The sequence below is a fragment of the Lissotriton helveticus genome, chromosome 6, assembly GCF_964261635.1.
Source record: "Lissotriton helveticus chromosome 6, aLisHel1.1, whole genome shotgun sequence".
NCBI classification, from domain to species: domain Eukaryota; kingdom Metazoa; phylum Chordata; class Amphibia; order Caudata; family Salamandridae; genus Lissotriton; species Lissotriton helveticus.
The window spans coordinates 1,762,401,406-1,762,418,855 of NC_136067.1; the positions used below are offsets into that span (position 1 = coordinate 1,762,401,406).

General features: G+C 51.2%; 1 protein-coding gene across 1 annotated transcript in view; it reads right to left on the reverse strand.

Annotated features, from left to right (window-relative positions):
- Window positions 1-16,993, reverse strand: part of EPCAM (epithelial cell adhesion molecule) — a 29,603-nt gene extending 12,610 nt beyond the window's left edge. Inside the window, exons 1-2 of the mRNA XM_078649654.1 lie at window positions 16,587-16,993; window positions 1,086-1,193 (exon numbers count right to left, since the gene is read on the reverse strand). Of these exons, the coding sequence (XP_078505780.1) occupies window positions 1,086-1,193; window positions 16,587-16,647 (169 nt within the window). The 5' untranslated portion in view covers window positions 16,648-16,993. The remainder of the gene's footprint in view (window positions 1-1,085; window positions 1,194-16,586) is intronic.
- Between the last annotated feature and the right edge of the window lie 457 nt (window positions 16,994-17,450).

Consider the following 17,450-nt stretch of genomic DNA (forward strand, 5'->3'; position numbering starts at 1 on the left):
AGTAGGGATGGGCGGGATAGAGCTATTCAAGTCCGTAAACTCCAAGGTATATGTTCAATAAGTCCTGACAAGTCAGTGGCCAATCGTAGGACCCACCGTTCCATGCAGAACAGTGCATTTTTAGATAGCCCCGGATGTGCTTCCAGTACATGCCACTGAAATGCGTCTGCTTCCAGTACATCAGATTTAAATGCGTCTGGAGAGTGACACGCATCTTTGAAATGGGTGGTAATTTTGGTGTTGCTCTTCTGACATCTAAAATTGCTCCTATGTTCCATTATGTGGACTTTGACCAATCTGGTGGTCATGCCGATGTAGAGCAGACCACAGGTGCACTTCATTATGTAAATACAGTTGGAGGTGTTGCAGTTGGCATGGGTGGCTATTTTCCAGCCGACCCCATTCTGGAAGTTCACTTTACTCACTTTCGTGAGGTGGCAAACTGCGCAAGTACCACACAGGTAGTGACCTGTGACTGGGGGGAAGAGCCGAAAGTGTAGTTTGCCCTTTCATTGTAGTTTCATGGGCCTTGTGTTGATCAGTATGTCCTTGGTGTTCTTATTTCTCTTAAAGCAAACCTAGGGACTGGTAAGCTTAAAGAACCTGTGTTGAGGATATGCCAGTGTTTGCGAATTTTCTTTTTTATTCTGTTGGAGTCAGGGGTGAAGGTACTGACACGTGATAGAGGGACTGGGAACTTTAATCTTATCTTCCAAGAGGCTCTCACGGTTGTTGTTCTGAGCTCTTTTGCACGCGGTCTCTACAACCGGTCTGGGGTATTCTCTTTGTAGCAGATCCTGCTTGAGTTTGTTAAATTCTTTTTTGTAGTATCCGAGTGGGTGTGGAATGCAGTCCTAAAAAAAAAAAAAATTTATATATAATATATCCTATATAATATAAATATATATTTTTTTATTGGTGGTTTCTCACATTACGCTGAGTATCTATTAGTTTATTTATTAGGAGGACATACCCAAAGCTCAACCCAAAGCTCAACCCAGCAGTCCGAGTTAGCGTGTACACATTTAGGAACATTTGGCAAGGTTTTATGGAACAGAAAACAAATTAATCTGAAATATACTTACATTTATTACAGTTGACACTAGGAGTTTCTGAACCCACTGGAAAGTTGCAACTGCAGTCGGGAGGTGTTCCAGAACATATTGCTTGACTGTGCGATGCGCATTTGCATTCTGGAAAGATAAGCACAATGGTTACAGGGTTTCAGGTGCACAAAATGAACGTCTTGTGACAAAAACCGAACTCAAGAGCCTTTGGGTACTTTCATAAAACAAGCATTTGCAATGCAATAGGTCTCGCAGCATTAAAGTTTGAGTTATTTGCATTGTGGATGACAATCCGTTGCATAAATTTTTTAGCATACATTGAATTGGTGAGCAGTTTGAGTGTGTGCAAGAGTGCTGTTGCTCACAGCTGTTATTCACGCAGCTCTAATGATGCACCTCACGCACGGGGCTGACAGTTATTATTCACGCAGCTCTAATGATGCACCTCACCACGGGGCTGACGCAGTTATGCACCTCAGCACGGGGCTGACGCAGTTATTATTCACACAGCTCTGATGATGCACCTTTGGCACGGACTCACAGCTGTTATTATTCACAGCTCTAATGATGCACCTTAGGCAAGGCAAGAACATGCTTTGTTTTGTTATTTTTTGTTTTAACTGCACACAGCGTAGCTGTTACGCTTATGAGGCGGTCAGCCGAGATGCACTGTAAGTGAAGCTCCCTGCTTCCTATATTGAATTGATTTTGTGCATTGGTGGCCCTGCGTCCAGTGGCCTCCCTGTGTTGACAGCTGCAATCTCATATTGATTTTAAGTGAAGAAAAGGGTATTTGATGGTACGTTTTTAGGTTTTGCCTGGCGAAAAGATGCGCTCTGCGCATCTTTTTCGCGCAGGCGAAATCCTGATGAGTTCTGTAGTGTGGCTTTGGGTCGGCCCTCGTCATTCATTGGCTGGCTCCATAAATGGAGCCTAGCCATTGGACGAGGGGCCTGTCCGTCAATGCCGGACCAGATTCGGGGGCGTTCCCGCGATTCTTTGGCTTTTGCCGACGTCACGCGACGTCAGCCGAAAGCCGGGAACGCCCCCGAATCTGGTCCGGCCGGGCCGTGCTTGCTGCTGTCCTGCCTTCCTCCGTGTCCCCACTCCCGCCGTCCCATCTCCCCCCCTCTGTGTGCCCGTCCCCCCTCCCGCTCTCCGTGAGCCCGGGGCACATTCTTGTTATATATATATGCTGATGCAAGAGTCAGAGCAGCGAGACACCGCGAGTCTGGGGAGGCCTGAAGCAATGCACGGGCAGCAAGGGTAGGTGGGCAGTAGTGCGGAGGGATACTCAGCAAGAGAAAATATATAAAGATATGCAGACGTGATGCCTGGTATCAAGGGTGAGGACATGTGGCCTAAAGGCCTCAACACTGTGGAACGAAGTTCGAGTCCCGGCGCGGGCTCAGCATGCTGTGATCCTGAGCAAATCACATAATCTCCCAGTGCCTAACATATGAATCGGACCTTCTGTAAAGTAATTTGAAGCTCAAGTAAAGCACTTCAATGCGCTATATAAAACTGCAAATGAATAAATTAAATGAGTGGGGGTTGCAGTTCGGGGAAGGGTTGGGCGTCTAGTGCAATAAACCAAGGGCACAGTCGAAAGTGAGCCTGGGCTCAGGGAATTGGAGCATGGTACCCGCCTGCACCAGAGAGTGTGGCCTGCAGCAGGGGTGCACTGGCTGTAGAGGGTTTGACTGCAGTGGGCAGAGAAGAGATGTACTGCAGGAGCTGAAGCATGCAAGCTAGAGAGAGTCTGGAATAGGGGGCTGAGGCCGGGGACAGCAGCGATGCACGGACAGCTCTAGGGCGCGAAAAGAGGAGATTTACTGCAGGAGCATGCAGGGAAACTCGAGTGTGGAGAGAGAGGCCTGCACAGGGAGCCTGCATCGGCTATGCACTGGCACCTACTGGGTCAGCAGTAGTATGCAAGAAAATATTAGTCTGGAAGCACAGCACGCCACCGTGGCATTGGTGTCCGTGCAGCTGGAGGCTGCCGATGCAGTGCACTGGCAGTGGGGGGTGGGGGAGGTGGGGCAAAGGGTGACAATGTTTGAATCACGCAATAGAAACCGAGTCCGGAGGCAGCAGACACTGGCCCGACCGCAGTCACTGCACCTGCAGCAAGCGGAGTACGGAGAGAGCGCCCACTTCATCAATCCTTGACACACCCAGTGAACACCTATGGATTGCATAAGGAACAGCTGTAAAGTACAAGCAGCAATGCCAGGGAGGGGGTACAGTGCGGGAATCGGCATTGCACAAGCTGCAGAATGCATGAAAGGGCGGCGGAAGTCAGTGCTCCAGGATTTTGGTGCCCGAATGCACTGAGCTGTGTCTGCAGTGACGGGTGGGCCGAGAACTGTCCGGAGCGTGTTTTAATTGCTTATGGAATCGACCAGGCAGGGAGCGATGGATGTGGCCAGCTGCAGGGTGAAAGGAGAGATGTATAGGGCAAGGTAATGACGAAAACAGACAGAGGAGACCCGGGTTCAATACCGGCCCAAAGTCTATAATTCTGGGCAAAGTACTCTGCCCCTCCCCCCAATCTCCGCACTTATCTCTGTCCTTTATGTTAAACGGTTTGGAAATCTTGAAACTGAACACAGATTATTTATTTTACAAAAAGCAATACAAACACAATTGTACTGAAAGTGTGCGACTTTTAGGTGCTAAGTTGAACCGAACGCAAAATGTAAAAGTGTTTCGAAAAGACCCGAGCTGCTGACAGAGGACGCTACTGCGCGCGCACTCCTAAAAACAAAACCTATGGTGGGGGCAGGACTTCCGTTTTGTGAAGCCCGCGCCCACGGAGTGCCTGGAGGAGCAGTGGTGACGCGGGGCTCCCATGCCCGAGGGAGAGCCCCGCGGTCGGAGGCTGCACAAGTCCGGAGTGCCGGTGAGAGGCTGCACAAGTCCGGAGTGCCGGTGAGCGGGGAAGGGGGGATGCCTGTATGTGTGTGTGTGTGTGTGTGTGTGTGTGTGTGCGACGGCGGAGGGGTGGGTGGGGGGGGGGGGGGGGGAGGATGTCTCTCCGTGCATGTATGTGTGCTTGTGTATGTGTGCGCGCATGTGTGCAGGGGGAGGTGTGCCTGTATGTTTGCGCTTCCCAGGAGACAGCCACGCCGATCGCCTTTTGCGAGATGTGCGCGGCCAGGTGCTGTCTCCTGGGAAGCACAGTCAGCAACAAAAGATCTCCTGGCGGACACAGCGCTGATGCGCTGTTACGCCACGAGACCTAAAAAGGGCCCGTGAACACCTGTGCAAACAATGGATGGGGTAACTGCAACACGATGACTGCTGGTGTTGACCAACACATGAGATGACATGAATTCATCCTGCTTATACAGACCGATTAAATGTGTGTAACTCCTGAAATAAAGATGCATGTAATTATGCGCTACACAACGTACACCCCCCAGGGAACAGAATGGATTCTAAAGCAAAGTTAGATCAAGTATTTAGAACCGCCAAGACGCGTTAGAATTACTGAAAAATAAACCACCATCTTTTGCTTATACAATTGAAAACTGGTGTCAGAGTAGCCATTAGCCTACTTGCTACAGAAATCATATTTCAAATCGAACTAAAAATAGGCTATGCCATTTTCAGAAAACAAACGAGGGGATTGAGGGTCAGGTAGGAAGGCCAAGCCTGGCATGTTCGCAAACATGCGAATTGAAATAGTGCCTATGTGTACATATGCAGGTTATTGAGACATCGGTGTACGACAAGCAATAAGCTGGTGTAAAAGTTGCACCCAGTGTTCAGTGCAGCAGGTACAACACTGCTGCTTCAACTACCACCATCACCGGCAAGTCATGCAACTAGCCATGATAGATAGAGTCCCAGGGGATGCGCCTCGTAAACAGAACAATCCATGCCCTTCCTCCCAGAAGGTGTCCAAACTGCCACGGTCAGTCCTGAAAAACAATCCTTAGCCCTCCCAGTGGTCAAGGCGCAAAAAAATTTAAGTATGGGAACCCTTATGCTCCATGCAATGTGGGCTGGGGCGAGTTAGCGTGGGGTCGGGGTCAGGGCTAAACAAACAAAACGTTCTGTAACTTTCACTATTTCACTTTTAGATAACTACATATAAATAACAGCTTAAATGAAAAATAAATTAATCGCTGGAGAATTAATCCTGGTTGGTGCGGTGGAGAATAGTATATATGCTTAGTGCTAGGAGGTGTCAGTCTGTATCTGGTAACTCACTTGCAATACCACTTAAAATTAATAAATCCGTCACAAGGAAGCTTCACGTGATTTCAGCAATTAAAGTGAAAAAAGCTTACAAGCGTCCTTTACATTTGCAAATTGACCTGTGGAGCACATTTACATCTCTTTCATGTAAGCAGGCATGCTTAGCGGTCAGGCCCGCCCTCTGTTTCACAGCAAAGGAGCCTCCTCCCTGCTATACATTTCAGAAGAAGCATTTCAACTCTCTGAATTAACCAACCTGGACGGTTGTCTTTCTCAAGAAGGGGGAGGAACGGTTTAAATTTAAGTATGGGCATGTCTTGCTCCTCTGACCACACCACACACCTTTCATCAAGACATCGGGTCACGGGTTACCAGGTCAAAGTCAACCTTGCATTCAAATGCTCAGATTGGCTGATCTTATTGGCCCCATATAGAATTTGATCTTCAGTGCAAGAAATCGATGGTGCACTACCAACAAAGAAAACAGTCAAGTCTGGTCTGGGATGTCAGACTGTTTGAGACTTATTCCTCTGATGCCTCAGGGCTACTCGGTACCACTCGGTGGAGCAGCTTCAAGACCATCTCTCGTTCCTTCGTGCAGAACGTAGAAGAAAGGGTTGGCACAAGACTGTAGGGCAGCTTGTGGGCCGCTGCAGGATCACTGGCAGAATCCAGTCTGAGTCGCTTGTGCAAACCACAAGGGTGGATGGTACATGGTCAGAGTGCTTACCAACTGGACCCTTGTGCGGGTGGGCTATCAGATGTTCTCTGGACGCTGGTGCTTTTACGTTACCAAGGGTGACGTGTTTTTAGTGCTTTGCTGGTGTACGTCTCCACACTGGTAAGGAGTTGCTCCTTCGTTGGACTGGGTGAGGCACATGGCAATGATTGTGTGGTTGCCATGTGATGACCTGGATGACAGGTGGCGATTTGCATGGAGTAAGGGCGACTGAAACGACTCCGGCCATGTAGTTAGACGCCTTAGCTGGTGCTGTTCTTCTCCCTTGGTATGCAGGTTTATGAGCCAAGATACCAACTGTATCAAGCAGCAGATGCTTGAGAACTGATGGTCGTGCTAGGAAGCATGGGCAGTGTGTGGTTACAGACTGTTTAGGTTTGGTTCTCCCGCCAGGATGCCGCTCAGCCTCGTTGGCTGGCTTGTGTTTGCAGGTGCAATCTCCAGTAGTGGAGACTGTCCATGGCCTATTTACCCTGTGATCTTGTGCTCCAACTCATCTGTGGTCATCCAGTCCTTCCGTGGGACGGGTCTGGTCACTCATTGCCTCGGTTCTTGTTTCCAGTGTGTCATCCTGCCATGTAGCATAAGTTCTCCTCACTCACTGGGACCTCCTGCCAGCTCTGCCACGTTTGCAGGACTGCACATCTTCTCCTGTCTGAGCCCTCACCAGTCCATTCTGTAGGGCTGGGAGTCTTCTTGCGTATGAGTCAGCCACTTCGTGGACGGCAGTGGAGGTAGGGGTGCTTTAATGGCTCCGGTCTGCAGTCTCTTCTGTACTTTCTTCTACTCTACAAGGTATTCTAGGTGCAATTCAGGATCCATATGGAAGAATCTCCTTTTATTTGCTGTGCTGGCAGCTTCCCGCTGAGAGCAGGAGACTCTCCTCATGCCTGTAATGGGCCGATGAGCGACAGTCTTAAGGTAGTGTTCTTGGTAATCCCTAAATAGTCTCTGGTCCACTGTGGAGTGATGCTAGCGCAGGTAGGGTGCTAGATCAGGGGTCTTCAAACTGGGGGGGGGCCTTGTGATCCCAGGGGGGTGGCACCAAGCCCTGGCTGGGAAAAGGTGTCGTATGGAAAGGGACTCCAAATATCCTCCAAAACCCCACCCCCGTTTCTAATAATCACTGTGGATACTTTTGAACAGATTAGAGGCCTGCCTGACCGGCATGTTTGCAATCATGTATTTGATTGCATTTGTAAAACGGTAACATAACTTTACTACAATGTTTATATTAAGTCTATACCTATTTAAACATTGACAGTTTAATAGAATTGTGAAAAATTGAGGGAGGGCCCCGGGTGAATTCCCCCCCCCCCCCCCCACAGGTGGTGGGGGGGGGGGGGGAAAGAAGAGACATTCAAAAAAGTTTGAAGACCACTGGTGTAGATGATGCCCATCCTGCATTCATGACCGGTAGCTCCTTACTGTTCTTGTTATGGGGAGCAGAGCAAGTCTTCCTCCTTATGGCATTACCATCTTTTGTGATCACCTGGCAGGGAACCAGGTCCTTTCAATGATGGACACGGTCAAAGGAGTATGCCGGCAGCCGGCTCCCTTCCATATGATTTATAAGCAAGATGTATTCATGATACTACATTGAAATGAATGTAAAATACCAGTAGTATGTATGTTGCCTTTCGTAATTCACATTTGAGAAGAACAATTGGAATTAAATAACCAGTTACAAACTGTTTCCCTGTACAAATATATTAATGATCACGATTGTGAAAATATCTGGATTTATAATTGACGCTGAATGATTCCCCTATGGACATATATACTTTGTGATTGGTCATATGATGGCATCAGACAGCCACTGTGCGGCGCTCGCAGTCCATAACTCCTCGCCAGCAGTGGGGCAGATAGCAGCTATGGGGGAACTGAAAGCTCACTTCTCCCTTTATCTTGTAATCTTGTTGTGACTCAAATGCTTGGTGCAGTCCCGGAAGCAGCGGTGGACTTCTGTGGGCACTTCCTCTGCAGAGAGTCAGTGTCTCAACACTAGGCAGTCACCAGAGGGCGTGTCACACATTGCACAAGTCAACTCAGTCTCTGGGTCACCAGGGAACAGGGATCCACTCACCATTCTTTAAGCATTCATTCTGGTTCAGGCAGGAGTGTACGTCTTTGTGCCAGAGAACTCTTCTTGGTGGCAATTACTCCTATATGCTCTCTGGGAGAGATGCATTGGTGACAAGCGACCGCTAGGTGGCGCTGCAGCCACCTTTTTAGGTTTTGCCTGGCGAAAGCTGCGCTCTGCGCAGCTTTTTCGCACAGGCGAAAACCTGATGAGAACTGTAGTGGGGTTTGGGTCGGCCCTCGTCATTTATTGGCTGGCTCCATAAATGGAGCCTAGCCATTGGACGAGGGGCCTGTCCGTCAATGCCGGACCAGATTCGGGGGCGTTCCCGCGATTCTTTGGCTTTTGCCGACGTCAGCCGAAAGCCGGGAACGCCCCCGAATCTGGTCCGGCATTGCCGGCACCCGCCTTTCTGACCTTCTCTTTTTTGAGATGGGGCCCTTTGTCCACTGTCTAATAACTGGCGATGAAAGTGCAGCTCCTATTCCCATGAGTTTAAATGTGATGCGGGGTCGAGTGACGAAGTTAAACCTGCTTTTAAAATTGTAACTCGGGCTCTTAATTAGGGATTAAGGCAGACATCTTGCATTCTGCGGAATCGGTTACTGTACACACAATGTCAGATTTCCCCTGTCAATCACTGGTTTTCTCATGGCTCGCTGATCGCATTTTAAACAGCGATTAAAAGCAGCAGCCATGTAATGAGCTCGCCACCTGGCGCAGCGAGCTTTCTCTGCGTGTCACCCCCGTGAAAAGAGTTCAGCGCCCGCGAGCACAGGGGGCGGCGGCATGGCGCCGGGGAGGAGAGGGGCTCGCCTGCCCTGCCGGGGGGCGTGGCTGGGGGTGGCTCTGTCGGGGGTGCCCGCCTTTCACTCCTCCTACGGCTCTTCCCCACTCCTTCCCCGCCCCCGGAGCCCGGACACAGTCAGCGCGGCGGCCGCACTCCACTCGGACCCGACTCCGGCTCCTGGCCCCCTCACCCTACCGAAACGGCTCCAGCAGGTTTCCGGGGCCCAAAACCCCCGTCCAGCAGGTAAGAACGGCACCCCGGGAGGGAGGCGGGGAAGCAGCAGAGTGGCCTACTCGAGGCCCCGGCTGCGGCCTGGTCCGGCCTTTGTGCCCCTCCAGCCGGGGCCTCAGTTGGGGACGGGGTGAAGCCAGTGAGGATGGGTGGCGATAGCGTCTGGTGCCCATGAGTTTCCCTGCCCCTGTCCCGACCCATAGGAGGCCCGCACCGAAAAGGGCCATTGTGAGGTCTTGCCGCCCGTAACCTGCTGGCTCGGAACTGTGTAGGCTGCTTTGCAGATAGGACGGGGAGTGACAGAGACCACTCCTGCACAGTAGACCTCCGAGGTGAGCCCTGCATTGGCGGACCCGTCTGGCACTGCTTTCCCCACCCCAAGACGCCTGGAAGGGGAGGCCCGACTGGAGCATGAGCGCTGCTCCCTTGGGGCGGCGAGGGCACACCAGAGACTCTCTATGCTGCAGGCCTTTTGATCGCAGACCTGTCTGGCTCCGATTCCTCCCCTGATGCGCTTGGGAGTGGGTGCCCTGCTGGAGCACTGGGCAGCCCTGAGCCTGGGTGATTAAGACCGGGGGGCTTTCTGTGCCGAAGCAGCTGAGGAGTGCTGGCAGCCCCGCCTGTGCGCGGGGGCCTTCGCTTGCAGACCATGTGAAGCCCAAATCAATCGCCGACTGGATGCTTCACTGTTTGAAGTGAGGAGGGGGCTCGGTGAGCTGTTTCCTCATTGAAGGAGGCCCACTACAGACTGCCACAAGAGCTTTGCCCCGTATTATCTGCAGCACAAACAAGGCTACGGGGTCTCCCCTCTTGGACCGCATGCCCATTGACTCATCTACTAAACACAGTTGCAGGGCACCCTGCTTGGGACTTATGATACTCTGATCACTTTGAACAACCCCCTGGGGTGGTGCGCATGCCTGCCTCTGTCTGCACAACGGAGGGCCAGACACTGCTGTGGGTTTTGCACCTGGCCTCGAAGGACTACTGCAGGCGCTGGGTGCTCTCCACCCCCTCCACCGCTGACTGTATTGATCATCTATTGATATCCTGTGGTTTTCAGCACCCCTGGTGAAGTGGTCCTGCTGTTTGGCTCCTGCTAGCTGGTGCCCCATAATAAACCACCCGATACAGATCGGGTCTGTCGCCCCTCGACCCCTCCACTTACTGTTCCAGACCAACAACTATCCCCCCCTCCACTGGCTCCCCGGGCTCGAAGGGCCCACTTGATGACCTTGCCTGATTCACCTGTCTGTTGCAACCGGAGCACTTATCACCCTGTGCAAGTCATTCTAGCCCAAGAGGCTGAATAGAGTTGCTGTCTTTCTAGCCCTGCTGGCTCACTATTGGAAAACCGGTCCCCAAGACTGCTGAGTGCCACCATAGAGTACTTCACAGGCCAGAGAGATTAATCCCACACTACAACCCGTACACACGAAAATCCGACTGCCCGTCTTAGGACCTTAGCCGAGCGCAGCAGCACCACCACCATAGGCTTGGGGCTCGGAGCCGCACCATGGTGGACCTGGGCGGCTGCCCCAGGAGACACCTCTACGAGCCCCTGCCGCCCCCCGCCCTGCTCTGCTGGGCCCTGCTGCTGCTCTGCGCCCCGGAGAGCTCCGCGCTGGCAGACTTCTCAGTTAAGACCCTCTCTGCTTCCCAGCCTGCCCACTCCCAGCCTGCCCACTCCCAGCCTGCCCACTCCCAGCCTGCCCACTCCCAGCCTGCCCACTCCCAGCCTGCCCACTCCCATGACCTTTCCCAGCCTGTCCTCTCCCAGCTTGTCCACTTCCAGCCTGCCCTCTCCCAACCTGCTCTCTCCCAGCGTGTCCCCTCCCTGCCCTCTCCCAGCCTGCCCCCTCCCTGCCCTCTCCCAGCCTGCCCCCTCCCTGCCTGTTGTCGTGTCCCGGCGGCAGCAGGCAAGAGCGTGCACTGCGTCCCCGAAGTAACAGCCCTAAAGCAAGCAAGAAGTACGCCCCCTCCCACCAATCCCTGTTAGGTAGTGGAAACTGTCCAAACTGGGGTGCAGACAGCCCCTCTCACCTTTCAGCCTGGTACCACTGCACCAGCCGCACTACTTCCCTACTGACCATTCTCCACTTCAGCCCAGTCTAAATTACAATTCCTGCTTGTGACCCTGTTGCCTGCTTGTGCCTCCGTGTGCCCCTGTTGCCTGCTTGTGCCTCAGTTTTCGTGCCCCTGTCGCCTACTTGTGCCTCTGTTGCCTGCTTGTGCCTCCGTGTGCCCCTGTTGCCTGCTTGTGCCTCCGTGTGCCCCTGTTGCCTGCTTGTGCCTCCGTGTGCCCCTGTTGCCTGCTTGTGCCTCCGTGTGCCCCTGTTGCCTGCTTGTGCCTCCGTTTTCGTGCCCCTGTTGCCTGCTTGTGCCTCCGTGTGCCCCTGTTGCCTGCTTGTGCCTCCGTGTGCCCCTGTTGCCTGCTTGTGCCTCCGTGTGCCCCTGTTGCCTGCTTGTGCCTCCGTGTGCCCCTGTTGCCTGCTTGTGCCTCCGTGTGCCCCTGTTGCCTGCTTGTGCCTCCGTGTGCCCCTGTTGCCTGCTTGTGCTGTGTGGGTGTGTGTGGAAGGCTCTGTGTGGGTGTGTGGAAGGCTCTGTGTGGGTGTGTGGAGGGCTCTGTGTGGGGGGCTTTGTGTGGCTGTGTGTGGCTGTGTGGGGGGCTCTGTGTGGCTGTGTGTGGGGGGCTCTGTGTGGCTGTGTGTGGGGGGCTCTGTGTGGCTGTGTGTGGGGGGCTCTGTGTGGCTGTGTGTGCGGGGGGCTCTGTGTGGCTGTGTGTGCGGGGGGCTCTGTGTGGCTGTGTGTGCGGGGGGCTCTGTGTGGCTGTGTGTGTGGGGGGGCTCTGTGTGGCTGTGTGTGTGGGGGGGCTCTGTGTGGGTGTGTGTGGGGGGGCTCTGTGTGGGTGTGTGTGGGGGGGCTCTGTGGGTGTGTGTGGGGGGGCTCTGTGTGGGTGTGTGTGGGGGGGCTCTGTGTGGGTGTGTGTGGGGGGGCTCTGTGTGGGTGTGTGTGGGGGGGCTCTGTGTGTGTTTGTGTGTGTCATTTGCTAGAGATAAAGCTAGTGGCATTGTAAATGACAATGCCATTTATTTATGTTTAAAAAAAACATAAATAAAAATAATGTCAAGAGCAATGCCAATAGCTCTAACTTTAACAAAGGCAAAACCATTGCATTGTAAATGCTTGTTTTCTCTGGCCATGGCAGTCCTCTTGTTGCTGAGGGCCATTCCCTTCACACAACAAAATACTTACATGCAGCCAGGACCGGACTGGATTAGCGGGCACCAGGCATTTCCGTGGTAGGCCGCCAGGGTGGAGGCCGGTTTTGGGCCCCTAGGGGGGCGTTTTCGTAACCAAGGGCCAGCAAAATCGGCCCTGGCAACAAAATCAGCTGAAATTGTCTGTAGCTAACAGCTTCGCCACATCCCCCCATCCCCACTGGGGGGAGGGGGCACGACTTGGCCGAGCAGTTTACCAGGGCTGGTTTCTGTTCCCAGTCCAGCCCTGCATGAAGCTGGCGCTGTACTCACCAATAACCACTAGTAGGCACTGCAGTGCTTATGTTCATAGGCTGCGGCATTCTCATGAAATGGAAACCCCAAGCAGCTTCTCTAGCCTCAGCTTCTTTTAATGCAGTTGTGGCACGGTGGCTTGTCTTTTGTCCGACAGTGCCAAGTTGATGCTGCCCGTAGCTGCTTCAAACACTGCGATATTGGCGGACCATGAGTGGCAGTTCTGCACTGGGAGTTTAAATAGAGGCTTTGCTAGCAGTCTATGTACTTCAGTATCACTTTGAAGGAACAGTGCTGCTCACCTGTGCTGCCTATTTTTGTGTCCCTCCTCTCAGTGGCCAATTGGTGCAGTTTATTCTCCCATGCAGGCACTTCATGTGCAGTGGAGCCATTCAGTTTTCACGGCACCACACCAAATTTTGCCGCACAGTAAATGCTCCAGGTAACTGTAGCAACTTAACTTCATTTTACGACGTCCCGTCCCGACCTCACCCCGAGCTTGCTTTATGTTCCACTGCCTTTATAAGGTGAAATGACTGTCCTCGCTGGGTTGGGGCAGTCCGGTGCAGGAGCTTCATGCCATGTTGGGGAGCTGCCCCGCCCCTTTTACTGGAACAGACAGCAGCAGAAGGGGTAGCTTGCGGGCGTTTAAGCTAGTATGAACGTGCACTGGCCCTTCCTTACTTTGAGGCAAACAGCAGCCAGCTTACATGTGGGGTTAGACCCTCCCATCGCATCTTGGGCCCTAGGCCCTCATGCAGCTGCCATAATGACAGAAGCATGGTTATGGTAATAAACTGCCCCCAAGCACAGGCACTCTGGCTCTTTTACTGGTAGGGCGACCCGACTGGTGACGTCTGTATTGGATGGGTGTGGGGCGGGTCTAGAGGCCAGTACTCAAGGGAGTGGCTAGTAAACAAGTATGTGCCGAGACACTAGAACATGTCCAGCAGGTTACAACACTGCAAAGCCATTTTTAAAAATATGACTGGTATGGTCATGGTCCATTATATGACAGCTATTTGGACAAATGAGGATTTTAAAATAAACCAAGAACCGTCTTCAATGGTCTTTGAACTGTAAACTCAGTCACAACTAGCAGGGCAGCCTGGTGCATTGCTGAAGGAGCGCGCTCCCATGAGGTGAGAAAGCAAAAATATTTTGTAATGCCATCTCAGAACTCATTACAGGAGAGGACCTTATACTAGCTCAAATGTGGCATTTACATGCCATGTAATTAGTTTTGAAGTAAATCGACAAAATAGTTCTCAGATTTCTGCTTACTGCTAATGGGGTTCCAATATTCAAAACCTACGTTTAAGTCCCAAAAGGGTCTATTCAGGCTATCGTCTATTAGAGTGCCAATGATAAAAGCAACATCTGCTTATTAGTGATCCAAATGTTAAGGCTTCAGAGTGAGTTTTTTTAACCACAGTTGTGACCCCACTGCAAGCACTCGTAAGCATACCACGTCAGAAGCCCCAATGCCGACAGGCTGACTTTGCATTTCACCCTTTCAAGGTCGAAAACGGAATTGTTTATAGCAGTACTGGTCGTCTTCAGCACATCGAACGTGACGTGCAGCGTCCCAGGTGATCAGTTCACACTTTGTATTCGTTTTAAATCCCTTCAAATGTAGCTACACCCGAGCTGTATATCATGCACTAATAAGATACGGTTTTGAGATGGTGGAAGAGCTGCTTATCTCTTAAGGGGCTAAATTATCTCACTTTTATCAAATTATAGGTGCCGGTATGTTAAAGGAAGCTTCTCCCCCCCCCCCCCCCATTTCATTTTCTAGCAGCTACCATACAAGCGTTGAATGTCGCTTGATTCCTTGTGCTTAATAGTTTACCAGGCGACTAATGACAACTCTCCAACATTTCGGGGCAAAGCTGGTGAGATAATACATTGAACGGGTTCATCTTTTCCATTGCACGCACCTTGGAGTGTTGTCCTGTGAGAAGTCGTGAATTTTTTAAACGTGTCTCGTTACTCTTGCTTTCAGTGTCGCCCTGAATTGGCTAAGAAATGAGTCAAGAGATTGTTTCAACACCCAGAGGTTAGAAGCTCTGCCGAGTAATCTCATGTTTGACACAAACGCCCTCCCAATATTTCAGGGTGAAATCCCTGGATACCACAGAAGCCAGTTTGCAGCACCTTACCCAATGACGTCAGTTTACCCACCAGGCAGAATGCACAAATGACTAGGACGCGCGCGGAACATTATTGCACTAGAGCTAAAAGACCCAAATTGGACCACAACTATGTTATATGACAGCTGACTGCAGGACCAGGTACCCTGAACACGGAAGCATATATTTCCGCCCAGATCGAGGGGTTGCACAAACATCCCCCTTACCCGGGTGGATTTAATTCGTTAAGGCTAGTCACCCAGTTTCTACACCAGCCTTAACAATTAGTCTACAGCACACAGTTACCCAACTATCGCGGTTTAAATTAGTTATTGGAACCATAAGCTAGTTCTTGCTCCTCCAAATCCAATCGCCACCGAGTCATCTGAGGACAGAGGTGCCCCGTTAAATAAGAGTTTGAACTGCTACAAGTTACTTATTATACACAAGCCTATCATTTGTCAAGTCTCGCTTCACGTCCATTCCCAAAACGAACAACGATTGTATTGTGCGGAAAGCAATACATACAGCCACTAATCTCTAGCGACCTTATTAGCAGGATACATTAACTCGACTTTACTTGGGCTCAAACCGGAAGTGAGAGAAGCCGCTAAATGGTTACCTTACCACTTGAAACAAGCTGAGAAAGGTAAGGTGGCACTTTCACGACATACAAATAAAAGTTGGGGAGGGGGTCGGATTGTTTGTTCCCTCATGGTTGATTTATGATATCTCCAACTGTTGCCCTCTGGAATTACTGTGTACTGTATGGTCTGATGAGCCCTGTTAATAAAAAATATTAAATATATACATCCTAACGTGAGGTCTGGAAAAACAATCCTTGATAAAGAACAGACCCTCCCCTGCATAGAGTCAATCACCACCACTAATCAAAGATACTGATAGGGAGAGTGTGAGGCCCACTAAAGAACAGGTAGGAAGAAATTCTAATCAAGGATACCAGGCAAAGGTAGTTCAGAATTGATCATTTTCCGTGAGTCCCACCCAGGTCGAGGAAAATCTATCGGTCTCCGCTGTGATCATGTGACAGCGCCGCCATTTAAAGAACAAAGGCAGGTAAACAGATGGCACCCAGCACACTAGGGCGGATCCCATTTTAAATATTAAGTCACTCACACTGTGTGTCTAGCGTGGTGTGCAGGAGGTCAAAGTCAATGAATTAGTTTGTTGAGAAGACTACAAGGTTAGTAAGAATTGGCAAAATGAGATACAGAAATGTTTTTCCCCTCAAACCTTTTTGAGTTCTAATTAGGCTCAAAAGGTACGTGCTAGTCAAAAAACCTGTAGTGAGCAAATATTTTTTGCGACTCAGTTATCAAGTTGGACCTTTTATCGCCCCCCACCCTCGTAAGCTCTCTTCCTTTGAAAGAATTCTCCAACAAATGACCCCCAGCCCACCTTTTAAGTTAATTTATACAATGAATCTACCTTCGCCGTATCCAAAAGGAAATCCACATCCTTCGGACAATTCACGGAATCGACAATTTACCACGCTAGATTTTCTTGTTGGGTTGTCCGGTCGACAACATATCAACACCTGCGCGCGCATTTCACTCGAGCTTTGGCCACTTTGCTAAACTAAGTGTGTGGGCGGTGGTCCAGGCCCCGAGCGCCATTTTGAGAGCGGGAGGGCACGGGATACATGCCCTCTGTGGCTGATCAAGAAACATAAATAAGGAGCTACTAAAGCGTCCTTGACTCCACAGAAACGAACTCAACTCACACAAAACCGACAAGGTGAACATTAAATAAATACAAATTTAAAGAGTCTCGAAACACCAGAGGGGAGTACTCACCATCCTGCGCGCAGGCGACCGCGATGAACAGCAGGAGCACGGTTCCCAGATGGACCCTCATTCTCCTCGAGGATGAAGAGGTCTCGCTTGGGATGAGGCTCAAAGGTCCCACGGTTTTCCGGTCGGCTCGCGGGCGCTCGAAGCCTTCCTTCCTCGCTGGCTCTCAGGTGAAACTAGCCCAACAGGTTTCTCGGCCCTCGGATCACAAGGCGAGCCTTGCAGGGGAGGGGCGATAAAACTCGCGGTTGCGCCTTAAGCTCGGGTTACACCTGCTCACGCAGCGAGCTCCTTCTCTGTACAATCAACCGCGGCAACCAACTCTTCCCCGCTGACCGGGGGGTTATATATCGGTAGTGGGAGGTGACGCGCATAGCTACAGTCCTGGGTGAAACTCCAAGGTGAGTCACGGGGAGGAGCCTGCCCGTCTCACCTCCAGTGTCTTACACAAGGCCTGCATCCGCATCTGCCTGTATGGAGGGAGCGGCTCACCTGGGCCCTCGCAGCCCCGAGCGCCCGTTCCCAGAAGAAACTATTTGCTCATCAGCCCCTCCTTCATTAGAAGGTGTCTGTCTCGACAAAACGACGGCCATGAAAGGCCAGGGATTTCCCTGAGGTAAAATGACGCACGGTGTTTACGCTTGGTAGTGTTGGCACCCCAGATGTTAGAGAGATATTAGGAATTATTCAAACAATAAAATATTGACTCGCTAAATAAAAGCGAATTTTTAATTGAATCTAGCTCACGCAATGTATACCAATTGTAATACAAACGCAAGGCTGCGGCCATTTTCAACCTTGTCACATACACGCCAACATTTTGGAACAGGAAAGAGAGATTCTGAGAAAATATCGTATTTTTTTCAC